At 41.1% G+C, this 14345-nt stretch overlaps 2 protein-coding genes across 9 annotated transcripts in view; both read right to left on the bottom strand.

The window, feature by feature from the left end:
* LOC118774311 (protocadherin gamma-C5-like) overlaps positions 1–14345 on the bottom strand; it is a 195078-nt gene that overhangs the window by 129743 nt on the left and 50990 nt on the right. The window contains exon 1 of one of the 8 annotated variants that reach the window (XM_036523578.1): positions 11250–13725. The exons of 6 other annotated variants lie outside the window; for them this stretch is intronic. In XM_036523578.1, the coding sequence (XP_036379471.1) occupies positions 11250–13682 (2433 nt within the window). In that variant the 5' untranslated portion in view covers positions 13683–13725. Of the gene's footprint in view, positions 1–2507; positions 4890–11249; positions 13726–14345 lie in introns of those variants that run through there. One more of the 8 variants, XM_036523594.1, reaches the window with a different exon arrangement.
* On the bottom strand, positions 6700–9600 carry LOC118774012 (protocadherin beta-16-like). The gene has a single exon (XM_036523094.1). It carries the CDS (start codon positions 9157–9159, stop codon positions 6700–6702), a length of 2460 nt encoding a protein of 819 aa, XP_036378987.1. The 5' UTR covers positions 9160–9600.

Genomic DNA, 14345 nt, shown 5'->3' with positions numbered 1-14345 from the left:
AGAGTCAATGTCAAACACACAAGTGTCAGGCACACCAGTGATTTTGCCTACAATCACAATTTAGTTGTTTATACTGAAACGTATAGCTGTTGTATTTCCATAAGTAAAATATTATGTGGAAATCGTCAGAACTTTCATGGTGATAGTACTGGGGCACAGACACATAAGACACAAAGACTTTCCTGTTCTGCTCCTTTTATCTCGCGCCTGCTGATGACGTCATCGCATAGATAGAGCCACATTCCCGTTCCGTTAAACCCCAAAAGGTGTACTTTTGACAGGCGGGGTGCTGTGTCAAACAACCCACCACTAAGGCTCTGGTTGCTGTCAGAGCCAAACAGATGAGCCAGTTGAGTTCAATTTTGTTCAGTTTTGAGTTGTTGAGTTCAATTTTGCTATCTTGGTTTGTGAGGCCAGCTTCATAACATGTTCTGGTATTTTTTTCTTTGTCTTCCACTCACACAGAGCACTCAGGCAGGTTAGGCTATTTCCCTTTCACCCCTACAGGACTGGTTTGTTTTGAGCTGGGGAACTAGCTTAAAAACAAACAAACAAAAAAACTAGATATGTAGTCATTGTAGTTTCTAAAAATTATTAGTATAAAATTAAAATCTTAATGTAATGATCCAATGATGCATTTCAATCTGTGAAACCACAGTAAGTTCTAGAGGAATAAATATTGTGAGTTGCATTTCTATTGAAACCCAAGATCAGTTTCGATTTGCTCAGTGTTGCAAATTACTGCTGAAAGTCATAAAAGAATTAATAACAACTACTAAAGCAGCCCTGATTGCTCCTAAGGCATACTGCAATCAGATATATCTTTCTATAAATGTGTAAACTGCAATAGAAGAAACAACAAAAAGTAGAAAAATATAAATCATTAAAAAAAAAACACGGAAACAATTTCTGAATGAACTTACATTCTTGCAGGCAGACACTCGTGCGTGCACACACACTCAATCACACACACACACACGCACACACCCACACACACACAAACACAAGCAGTGAGGTGTGGGAATTTGACCAGCTCTTTTTATGCAAGGGAAGCATGCTATCTGTGCATAGAACCTTTAGCTGCCTCTGTATAACCAAACACACATTGCTGGAGCAGATGAGCTGCTCCCTGCTATGATAGCATTCCCAGACATGCAGAGTGTGAGACATATCTGAGACTGCGGACAGTTGGATGCCCCATCATCAGTTTGCTGTTGTACATGGGTGAAGGCATGAATTATATAAATGATCATGTGTTCTTCCAGCTAAGATTGCTTAAAAGTTAGGGCATTTAACCAGACAGAAAGGCTCAGCAGGGAAGAAAATGTTACCGAAAAAGATCCTGACATGAAAAGCATATTAGTGTCTCACGTGTCTATCTGCATAATGAAAACAAATCCACTGGGTTTCATTAACTTGATTTCCTTAAATACTTGGATGAAAATTGAGATTATTGCGGTTACATTTTGAAAAGACGTCTCTTCTTTTTTTTAACATTCCATAGACATTTGATGGGACTCATAATACTACATCCTGCACATTCGCATCTTGACGGTATCAACTGTGGCTGTTCCTTCATGCAAGGAACAGCAATCTGATGCTTTTAAATGCAATCTTACGGAATGTATTCTGTGGTAAAATTGAAATATTGCTTTCAGAAACCTGCTGCATTCAGAGGTTGTGTTTGAGGGTGTGATGCTATGTGTAACTGCATAGACACACTGCTCTTTTTAGCGCATGGATAGGTTGATAGGTTAATCTGTTCAAAGTTTTAAATAGCATGATGCCATTCAACAGTAGTAAATTTTTGAGAGCTGTAGTCATAGCGAGCAGCAGTGAGCCATCCACATTTGAATCATAGCTCTACCATCATATACACCACAGAGCAATTATTGATTGCATGTCAAATGAATGAATTACTCATCATAGGATGACTGAGGAATTCCAACTTACAATGTAGCATCACATAGAAGGCTTTTCCTGGACAATCTGTAATCACACTCGACATCATTTAAACATACTTTTATACATTACTGCAAGTTCTCACCTTGACAAGTGAAACACACAAACTTTGCTACAATGGAACATATGTACAAATCAAAGATGCACTCCAGAATCAACACATAACTCTTCCACACAGAATAAAGAACACACAAACACACATACATGCTTATTCCTCAAAATGTAAGTACACACTCTTCAAATAAGACTGAACTTCAAACATTCATGATCTGTCCTCACACACATTTTTATACCACCTTGCACCTACTATGGTACTTAAGAGAATAAAAAATATAATGTAATGGCCATAACAATGGGACTGAGACCATTGATTTAATATTGTGTTTGTTCTTAGTATATCCTTTGTGTATACAATTTAAGTGTCTGTTATATGACTAAATGCAAAACGTAGATGTTCTTCTGAAAATAAAAATTATGGCTGGGTTGACTAAGAGAAAATAATGACACTAATGAGCACTGTATTAGCAGGAGGTGAGAGGGCCTACCTCAATGACATCATCTTTTTCCTCATTTATTAAATCACTGGCACTGGAGTCATTAGGGCTCTTTTTCAGGGTCTGATTAGCTGGCAGCGTGGCGTCATTATAAGATCTAACGAACTTGAAGTCGCTGGTGCGCGAGCCCGTTGTTAAGTACATGTCATAATTGTAAGAACTGCGGAGAGTTCCTGCTCCTTCCACCTCTGCGTAGTTGGGAGGGAAATATGCGCTGGGAATGGCGACTGCGCTGTCAAACAACAGTCTGGGCTTTCTTCTACGGGAAAACGTCACGGCCACAGTCAGAATTATGAACGTCAGGAAGAAAGTGGAAACGGAAACCAAGGCGATGATCAAATATGAAGTTAATTTGGAATTATTCTCTTCAAAAGACATATCTTTCAGTTCTGGTACTTCTGCCAAGTTGTCTGAAAGCAGTAAATACACTGTGCAGGTTGCAGACAGAGAGGGCTGTCCGTTATCTTTCACTGAGATAACAAGGTTCTGCTTCATTGTATCAGATTCAGAAATGTCCTGCTGTGTCCTGATCTCTCCACTGTGGAGACCAATAGTGAAAAGTCCCGGATCAGTCGATTTTACGATCTGATAGGACAGCCATGCGTTCTGTCCAGAGTCCGCATCCACAGCGATCACCTTGGAAACCAGAGAGCCCGCGTGAGCAGCTTTGGGAACCATTTCAGTCATGAAGGAGTTCCCTGCTGGAGCAGGGTATAATATCTGTGGAGAGTTATCATTCTCATCTGTTATGAAGACACTCACAGTCACGTTGCTGCTGAGTGGAGGAGAACCGTTGTCTCTGGCAACAACGTGGACTTTGAAACTTCTGAACTGCTCATAATCAAATGATCTGACAGCATGGATCACCCCCGTGTCTCCATTAATGGATAAAAACGAGGACACCGGGACTCCGCTGACCTCACTGGGCAACAGAGAATAGAAAACCGTGCCGTTCTGTCTCCAGTCCGGGTCTCTCGCCTTTACAGTAATAACAGAGGATCCGGGTTTGTTATTTTCTGTCACGGAGGCTCTGTACGACTGCTCTTCAAATACAGGCGGGTTGTCATTAACGTCTGATACTGATAACTGCACAGTCTTTGAGGAGGATAAGGGCGGAGAGCCCTCGTCAGTAGCAGTGATTGTAATGTTATATTCTGATACTAGTTCACGGTCGAGTTCTGCTGTGGTTACCAGTGAATAATAATTTTTGATAGAGGGGATTAACTTGAAAGGAACATTTTGTTGAATAGAGCAGCGGACCTGACGATTCGCCCCAGAGTCTTTATCCTGAACATTGATGATTCCCACTTCTGTTCCAGGTAAGACACTCTCAGGGATGGGGCTATTCAGAGATTTCAGCAATATCACAGGCGCGTTATCATTAACATCAGTGATTTCTATTATTACTTTACTCTGAGAAGCCAGTCCAGCTCCATCTTTCCCGTCAATGCGCAGCTCATATGTGGATTCTTCTTCGAAGTCGATCGGTCCAGTTACAATTACTTCTCCTGTTTTGTGACCAATCTTGAATATTTTTTTAGCTCTTTCGGCCACACGACTAAATGCATACGTCACTTCTCCATTAGCTCCCTCATCTGCATCAGTGGCGCTGACTGTAACCACTACAGCACCTAAAGGAGAATTTTCAGGCACACTGACTTTATAGACGGCCTGGCTGAACACGGGGATATTATCGTTAGCATCCAGCACAGTGACGTGTATAACTACAGTACCAGATCTCTGTGGAGTCCCACCGTCAGTCGCAGTAAGTAATAATGTAACCTCCTGCTGCTCCTCACGATCCAGCTCTTTATCTAAGACTAACTCACCGTATTTCCCTCCGTCTGTGTTCGTATGAACAGCTAAAACAAAATGATCATTCTTTTCTAGTGTGTAGGTCTGAACCGCGTTCTGTCCTATATCTGCATCATGGGCCTCATCTAAAGGGAAACGAGCTCCTTTGTCTGTTAATTCATGGATTTCAATCTTGATATCATCGTTTTGAAATATTGGAGAATTATCATTAACGTCTTGAATTTGTAAAGAAACACGATGCAACTCCAAAGGGTTCTCCAGCACCAGATCGTATTTCAGCACACACAGAATCTTCTCGCCACAAAGCTCTTCCCTGTCTATCCTGTCTGCGACAACCAAATCGCCACTATTCAGATTCATTTCACAATATCGTTTATTTTTACCTTCGAAATCTAGGCGGGCCTTGCGAGAGGAAAACTGTTTCGCATCGAGTCCAAGATCTGTAGCTATATTCCCAATAACAGATCCGCGTTTCATCTCCTCCGGAATCGAATAGCTCACATCTCCCAGGCTTGTCGGCAAGGCGAGGATAAAGAACAGCAAAGACAACATCGAGGCAGATATGGGAAGTCCTCCGTATCGCATCCTCAAGACGACGCACCGATTTTATTCTATAATCTATCCACTGAACGAGCAAATAAATCCAGTCAGATTTCCCTTTTTTTCAGAGTAGGCTATAAGGATAATCTAAGATCCGAATTTGAAGATACGCTCCGTCTGATATTCGTTGTTGTAAAAGCAGAGGCGAGTCGCCAGTGTCTGAATATTACACTAGTGGGTGGAGAGGCGCTCTAACGTCCCTCGCTGGTCAACAGCGACACTCTGAGTTGTTTTTGAAAAATTACATGCTGTACTTATTGTGTGTTTTACTATTTTAAACACACCTGGGAGATACGAAGTCAAATCTGGCTCAGATGATCACTGCGTTTCAATACTGTATTAAAGGCAACGACTAATACAAAGACTTGATTTTGCGCCTTACAAGAACGATAAAGCTTTATCGTTGTAATCAGGCATGTATACATAACAAATAATTGGAACTTCAAAAGAGTATACAAAATTAGAAACACATCTTATCAATTGTAATTCTATAACTAAAGTCAAACTTAAAACAAAAAGTTTGTGTACAGAAATATTACTGCAGGTAAATGCAAGGGAATTAATAAAGTAAGGAGAGAGCACCTAGACAAATAAACGTGGTTGAAGACGTACTGCTCCCTTAAATGCTGTTGGTGTATTGGGGAAATATAACACCAGCAAAAACCAGTTAGTTTCACGTTTACTCATGTAAACAATGCGTTATTAAAATAAGTAATGATATGCATCTCTAATCACTTAAGAGACCTCCACAGGCGTGGTTATACAGTTATTTTCTTATTGTTCAACTAACAATTGTTTCCAGTGTGGGTGCATTTGAACCGTTATAATCATGCAATAGCTACCGGCTTAAATGGATGGTTAATTGATTGCATAAGTTCATATAAACTCGTTAGCATGAGCAGATAGCGGTAGATGAGCGGTAGAGACGGAGAGAAGAGCAAGAGATGTTTATCGCTGGGAACAATAAAAGAAGCCTGGATTACAGCAACCAGTATATCCCTGCAAAATATAATAATAATAAAAAATACTAACGACAAAACGTACGGCACAATCATTTGCACAGTCATCATGACAGAGAGAGAGAGAGAGAGAGAGAATGTTTATAATTCATAATACCCACATCCTTCTGAGCTTCACCTAAAAAATATAAGCTAAAGAAAGCAAACTAGCCGTCTTTCAAATAAAATCAAAAATTCAAAATTCTAGGCAATGGATCGTGACTGGATAAATGAGAAGAAAAAGCAATAAAATCAGCGGTAAAACGTTAACCCTACCATCCAAGCTGATTTCAAAACGTCTGATATCCAACCTGATAAAATAGACTTTTCAGCACCATGACAGAGAACAGCGACACAGAGAAACGTTTCCATTCCAGAAAAATCAGCGCGACAAACTATCCATGTCGTAAAAACATAAACACGCAATATGCAAGAGAACACCTCCACTTCTCGAATCATCAAAATCAACACGACAACTACATCGATTTTACGGCAAAATCTTCCACACCCCAGACTACATGTAATACCAAAAGTGCTTTTGATCTGATAAATTCTAAATTGACTATCACCGATTTCAAAGACTCAAGAAAAAGAAAAATTTACACATTTAAAAATTATTCAACAATTCATACACAAAATAATGATTCCTACAGAACACAAGATTACGAAATAAAATTTCTGATCAAATTAAAAATAGCTAATTTTGTATATTAAAAAATTGCAAAAAAAAATGTAACATACTGAATGCAGAAATGCAGAAGAAAAAAAAGTCAAACATTTCGTTTCTGGAAAAATTGGCAAAATATGAAACTATTTACCAGAGTTGAATTTATTGATCCACTCTTATTTCCGACATCTTGATCACTGGATTCAGTTGGACTCATCTTCGGGGTCTGATCGGCAGGCAGTGTGCCGTCATTATAAGATCGTGCAAACCTGAAGTCGCTGGTACGCGAGCCAGTTGTTAAGTACGTGTCATAATTGTAAGAACTGCGGAGAGTTCCTGCTCCTTCCACCTCTGCGTAGTTGGGAGGGAAATATGCGCTGGGAATGGCGACTGCGCTGTCAAACAACAGTCTGGGCTTTTTTCTACGGCAAAACGTCACGGCCACAGTCAGAATTATGAACGTGAGGAAGAAGGTGGAAACGGAAACCAAGGCGATGATCAAATATGAAGTTAATTTGGAATTATTCTCTTCAAAAGACATATCTTTCAGTTCTGGTACTTCTGCCAAGTTGTCTGAAAGCAGTAAATACACTGTGCAGGTAGCAGACAGAGGGGGCTGTCCGTTATCTTTCACTGAGATAACAAGGTTCTGCTTCATTGTATCTGATTCAGAAATGTCCCGCTGTGTTCGGATCTCTCCGCTGTGGAGACCAATCGTGAAAAGTCCCGGATCAGTCGATTTCACGATCTGATAGGACAGCCACGCATTCTGCCCAGAGTCCGCATCCACAGCGATTACTTTGGAAACCAGGGAGCCCGCGTGAGCAGCTTTGGGAACCATTTCAGTCATGAAGGAGTTCCCTGCTGGAGCAGGGTATAATATCTGTGGAGAGTTATCATTCTCATCTGTTATGGAGACGCTCACAGTCACGTTGCTGCTGAGTGGAGGAGAACCGTTGTCTCGGGCAACAACGTGGACTTTGAAGCTTCTGAACTGCTCATAATCAACTGATCTGACAGCATGGATCACCCCCGTGTCTCCGTTAATGGATAAAAAAGAAGACACCGGAACTCCGCTGACCTCACTGGGCAACAAAGAATAGAAAACCGTGCCGTTCTGTCTCCAGTCCAGGTCTATCGCCTTTACAGTAATAACAGAGGATCCGGGTTTGTTATTTTCAGCCACGGAGGCTCTGTACGACTGCTCATCAAACACAGGCGGGTTGTCGTTAACATCTGATACTGATAACTGCACAGTCTTTGAGGAGGATAAGGGTGGAGAACCCTCGTCAGTAGCAGTGATTGTAATGTTATATTCTGATACTAGTTCACGGTCGAGTTCTGCTGTGGTTACCAGTGAGTAATAATTTTTGATAGAGGGGATTAACTTGAAAGGAACATTTTGTTGAATGGAGCAGCGGACCTGACGATTCACCCCGGAGTCTTTATCCTGAACATTAATGATGCCCACCTCTGTGCCAGGTAACGCACTCTCAGGGATGGGGTTATTGAGAGTTTGCAGAAATATCACAGGCGCGTTATCATTAACATCAGTGATTTCTATTATTACTTTAGTCTGAGAAGCCAGTCCAGCTCCATCTTTCCCGTCAATGCGCAGCTCATACGTGGACTCTTCTTCGAAGTCGATCGGTCCAGTTACAATTACTTCTCCTGTTTTGTGATCAGTCTTGAATATTTTTTTAGCTTTTTCGGCCACGCGACTAAATGCATACGTCACTTCTCCATTCGCTCCCTCGTCTGCATCAGTGGCGCTGACTGTAACCACTACAGCACCTAAAGGAGAATTTTCAGGCAGACTCACTTTATAGACGTCTTGGCTAAACACGGGGATATTATCGTTAGCATCCAGCACAGTGACGTGTATGACTACAGTACCAGATCTCTGTGGAGTCCCACCGTCAATCGCAGTAAGTAATAATGTAACCTCCTGCTGCTCCTCACGATCCAGCTCTTTTTCTAAGATCAATTCGCCATATTTCCCTCCGTCTGTGTTCGTCTGAACAGCTAAAACAAAATGATCATTATTTTCTAGTGTGTAACTCTGAACAGCGTTCTGTCCTATATCTGCATCATGGGCCTCATCTAAAGGGAAACGAGCTCCTTTGTCTGTTAATTCTTGGATTTCAATCTTGATCTCATCGTTTTGAAATATTGGAGAATTATCATTAACGTCTTGAATTTGCAGAGAAACACGATGCAACTCCAAAGGGTTCTCCAGCACCAGATCGTATTTCAGGACACACAGAATCTTCTCGCCACAAAGCTCTTCCCTGTCTATCCTGTCTGCGACAACCAAATCGCCACTATTCAGATTCATTTCACAATATCTTTTATTTTTACCTTCGAAATGAAGGCGGGCCTTGCGGGAGGAGAATAGTTTCGCATCGAGTCCAAGGTCCGTAGCTATATTCCCAATAACAGATCCGCGTTTCATCTCCTCCGGAATCGAATAGCTCACATCTCCCAGGCTTGTCGGCAAGGCGAGGATAAAGAACAGCAAAGACAACATCGAGGCAAATATGGGAAGTCCTCCGGATCGCATCCTCAAGAAAACACACCGATTTTAATGTATAATCTATCCACTGAACGAACAAATAAATCCAGTCAGATTTCCCTTTTTTCAGAGTAGGCTATAAGGATAATCTAAGATCCGAATTTGAAGATACGCTCCGTCTGATATTCGTTGTTGTAAAAGCAGAGGCGAGTCGCCAGTGTCTGAATATTACACTAGTGGGTGGAGAGGCGCTCTAACGTCCCCTCGCTGGTCAACAGCGACACTCTGAGTTGTTTTTGAAAAATTACATGCTGTACTTATTGTGTGTTTTACTATTTTACACACACCTGGGAGATACGAAGTCAAATCAGCTTAGATGTTCACTGCTTTTCAATACTGTATTCAAAGCAACGACTAATACAAAGACTTGATTTTGTGCCTTACCAAAACGATAACGCTTGAATCCAATGATACCCTTTCACAAACCTTCAGGCGATGATAAACCATGAAAAATAAATATAAGATTCATGGTTGAATAAACATTTCACATGGTTGCCATAAATGCATTTTAAAACTGATGTAATGCAACGACATCAGCACATCTGTCAATGCAAGGAATAAACAGGCTATGTTTTTTCTGTAATTGTTTCTTTAGGTCTAGCTATTGTCTCATGCAATAGCGTATCCCTTTGAATCCAATGGGGGGGGGGGGGGGGGGGGGGCTATAATCAGGCATGTATACATAACAAACAATTGGAACTTCAAAAGAGTTTACAGAAATAAAATTAGAAACACACAACTTATCAATTGTAATTTTATAACTAAAGTCAAACTTAAAACAAAAAGTTTGTGTACAGAAATATTACTGCAGGTAAATGCAAGGGAATTAATAAAGTAAGGAGAGAGCACTTAGACAAATAAAACTGGTTGAGGGAGTACTGCTCCCTTAAATGCTGTTGGTGTATTGGGGAAATCGGACACCAGCAAAAACCAGTTAGTTTCACGTTTACTCATGTAAACAATGTGTTATTAAAATAAGTAATGGTATGCATCTCTAATCACTTAATAGACCTCCACAGGCGTGGTTATACAGTTATTTTCTCATTGCGCAACCATCAATTGTGTCCGGTGTGGGTGCATTTGAACCGTCATAGTCCTGCAATAGCTACCGGCTTAAATGGACGGTTAATTGATTGCATAATTTCATATAAACTCGTTAACATGAGCAGATAGCGGTAGATGAGCGGTAGAGACGGAGAGAAGAGGAAGAGATGTTTATCGCTGGGAACAATAAAAGAAGCCTGGATTACAGCAACCAGTATATCCCTGCAAAATATAATAATAATAAAAAATACTAACGACAAAACGTATGGCACAATCATTTGCACAGTCATCATGACAAAGAGAGAGAAAGAGAGAGTGTTTATAATTCATAATACCCACGTCCTTCTGAGCTTCACCTTAACAATATAAGCTAAAGAAAGCAAACTGGTAGTCTTTAAAATAAAATCAAAAATTCAAAATTCTAGGCAACGGATCGGGACTGGATAAATGAGAAGATAAAGCAATAAAATCAGCGGTAAAACGTTAACCCTACCATCCAAGCTGATTTCAAAACGTCTGATATCCAACCTGATAAAATAGACTTTTCAGCACCATGACAGAGAACAGCGACACAGAGAAACGTTTCCATTCCAGAAAAATCAGCGCGACAAAGTATCCATGTCGTAAAAACATAAACAGGCAATATGCAAGAGAACACCTCCACTTCTCAAATCATCAAAATCAACACGACAACTACATCCATTTTACGGTAAAATCTGCCACACCCCAGACTACATGTCATACTAAAAGTGCTTATGATCTGATAAATTCTAAATTGACTATCACCGATTTCAAAGACTCAAGAACAAGAAAAATTTACACACTTGAAAATGATTCAACAATTCATATACAAAATAATGATTCCGACAGAACACAAGATTACGAAATAAAATTTCTGATCAAATTAAAAATAGCTAATTTTGTATATTAAAAAATTGCAGAAAAAAATGTAACAAACTGAATGCAGAAATGCAGAAGAAAAAAAGTCAAACATTTCGTTTCTGGAAAAGTTGGCAAAATATGAAAGTATTTACCAGAGTTGAATTTATTGATCCACTCTTATTTCCGACATCTTGTTCACTGGATTCAGTTGGACTCATCTTCAGGGTCTGATCGGCAGGCAGTGTGACGTCATTATAAGATCGTGCAAACCTGAAGTCGCTGGTACGCGAGCCAGTTGTTAAGTACGTGTCATAATTGTAAGAACTGCGGAGAGTTCCTGCTCCTTCCACCTCTGCGTAGTTGGGAGGGAAATATGCGCTGGGAATGGCGACTGCGCTGTCAAACAACAGTCTGGGCTTTTTTCTACGACAAAACGTCACGGCCACAGTCAGAATTATGAACGTGAGGAAGAAGGTGGAAACGGAAACCAAGGCGATGATCAAATATGAAGTTAATTTGGAATTATTCTCTTCAAACGACATATCTTTCAACTCTGGTACTTCTGCCAAGTTATCTGAAATCAGTAAATATACTGTGCAGGTAGCAGAGAGAGGGGGCTGTCCGTTATCTTTCACTGAGATAACAAGGTTCTGCTTCATTGTATCTGATTCAGAAATGTCCCGCTGTGTTCTGATCTCTCCACTGTGGATACCAATAGTGAAAAGTCCCGGATCAGTCGATTTCACGATCTGATAGGACAGCCACGCATTCTGTCCAGAGTCCACATCCACAGCGATCACCTTGGAAACCAGAGAGCCCGCGTGAGCAGCTTTGGGAACCATTTCAGTCATGAAGGAGTTCCCTGCTGGAGCAGGGTATAATATCTGTGGAGAGTTATCATTCTCATCTGTTATGAAGACACTCACAGTCACGTTGCTGCTGAGTGGAGGAGAACCGTTGTCTCTGGCAACAACGTGGACTTTGAAGCTTCTGAACTGCTCATAATCAAATGATCTGACAGCGTGAATCACCCCCGTGTCTCCGTTAATTGATAAAAACGAAGACACCGGAACTCCGCTGACCTCACTGGGCAACAGAGAATAGAAAACTGTGCCGTTCTGTCTCCAGTCCGGGTCTCTCGCCTTTACAGTAATAACAGAGGATCCGGGTTTGTTATTTTCAGCCACGGAGGCTCTGTACGACTGCTCTTCAAATACAGGCGGGTTGTCATTAACGTCTGATACTGATAACTGCACAGTCTTTGAGGAGGATAAGGGCGGAGAGCCCTCGTCAGTAGCAGTGATTGTAATGTTATATTCTGATACTAGTTCACGGTCGAGTTCGGCTGTGGTTACCAGTGAGTAATAATTTTTGATAGAGGGGGTTAAGGTAAACGGGACATCCTGCTGAACAAAGCAACGCACTTTACGATTTGCCCCGGAGTCTTTATCCTGAACATTAATGATGCCCACTTCTGTTCCAGGTAAGACACTTTCAGGAATGGGGTTATCTAGAGATTTCAGGAATATCACAGGTGCATTATCATTTACATCAGTGATTTCTATTATTACTTTAGCCTCAGAAGCGAGTCCAGCTCCATCTTTCCCGTCGATTCGCAGCTCATGAGTTGACTCTGCTTCAAAATCAATTGGTCCGCTTATTCTAATATCCCCTGTTGTCTTGTCGAGCATAAATAATTTCCTAGCATCGTCGGAAATGCGACTGAACTCGTACGTCACATCTCCATTAGCTCCCTCATCTGCATCAGTGGCGCTGACTGTAACCACTACAGCACCTACAGGAGAATTTTCAGGCACACTGACTTTATAGACGTCCTGGCTAAACGCGGGGATATTATCGTTAGCATCCAGCACAGTGACGTGTATTACTACAGTACCAGATCTCTGCGGAATCCCTCCGTCAGTCGCAGTAAGTAATAATGTAACCTCCTGCTGCTCTTCACGATCCAGTTCTTTCTCTAAGACTAACTCACCGTATTTTCCTCCGTCTGTGTTCGTATGAACAGCCAAAACAAAATGATCATTCTTCTGCAGCGTGTAGCTTTGCACAGCGTTCTTTCCAATATCCGCATCGTGGGCCTCATTCACTCGAAATCGAGCCCCTTTGACGGCAGATTCTCGGATTTCTAGTTCTATTCGATCCTTTGGAAATCGTGGTGAGTTGTCGTTTATGTCTTGGATTTGCACAACAACGCGGTGAAGTTCTAGAGGATTTTCGAGTATTAACTCGTATTCCAATGTACACAAAGGCTTTTGACCACAACGCTGTTCCCTGTCAATCCTTTCAGCAACAATCAAATCGCCAGTATTGATATTTATATCGCAAAAACCTCTGGCACTCCCGTCAATTTCCAAACGAGCCTTGCGGACCGACAGTGTTCTGAATTCTAATCCAAGATCTTTGGCTATATTTCCAATCACAGATCCGCTTCTACTCTCCTCTTGAACAGAATAATTCAGGTCTCCGTAGGCTAAGCGCAGAAGACAGCAAACAAAGCAAAATATCGCTCTGGTCAGAATAATTCCGTCGCGCTGCATTTTCAGACGACCGTTCAGTTTACACATGTATTCCACTTCAAATGCACAATTTCCACAAGCCACCGTATCCTAATATCCGACCAACAGAGAGATGAAGCAGCACATCGATGCCTTTTCTTTCATATTACATCAGTGGGAGGAGAGGAGGACCGAACGTGCCAAGTTAGTGACTAGCGACACCATGAGTGCTTAACTGAAACTGCAGTTTAATCATAAATATGTACCAACAAAAACAGACATATTTTGCGCACACTGGACTTGCAAAACATTTTTGTAAATAATATCAATTTCGCTCTCTACAGAGAGTATGATGAATTGGCACTGTCACAATTTGAGACACGTCCACAATCGCTTCAGAAAGACCTTTTACGGATTTGTTTTACGTCAATTGTGCACAATTTTATTTGTTAATTAATTGCCAAGAACGTCACATATTTACATATACATATATTTACATATATTTACATTTTGTCGGTTAGCTAACGCTCTTTTCCAAAGCGGCGCCCAAGCCGAGTACTTGTAACAACATATTTACACTGAGAACTCAGGCAGAGGCTTTTATGCTTTTTAGATTCCGTAAGTCAGAGAGAAAAGTCTCAACAGCACAAAGACAAACCACAAAAACGTTCCATAATCAAGGAAGCCACCATGCGCATCCGAAAAAGAGCCGATTTCAAACACACAAATGTG

Source organism: Megalops cyprinoides, chromosome 3 (assembly GCF_013368585.1).
Source record: "Megalops cyprinoides isolate fMegCyp1 chromosome 3, fMegCyp1.pri, whole genome shotgun sequence".
NCBI classification, from domain to species: domain Eukaryota; kingdom Metazoa; phylum Chordata; class Actinopteri; order Elopiformes; family Megalopidae; genus Megalops; species Megalops cyprinoides.
Note: the sequence above shows the minus strand (reverse complement) of the source record. Positions and strands in the feature narration are given on the sequence as shown.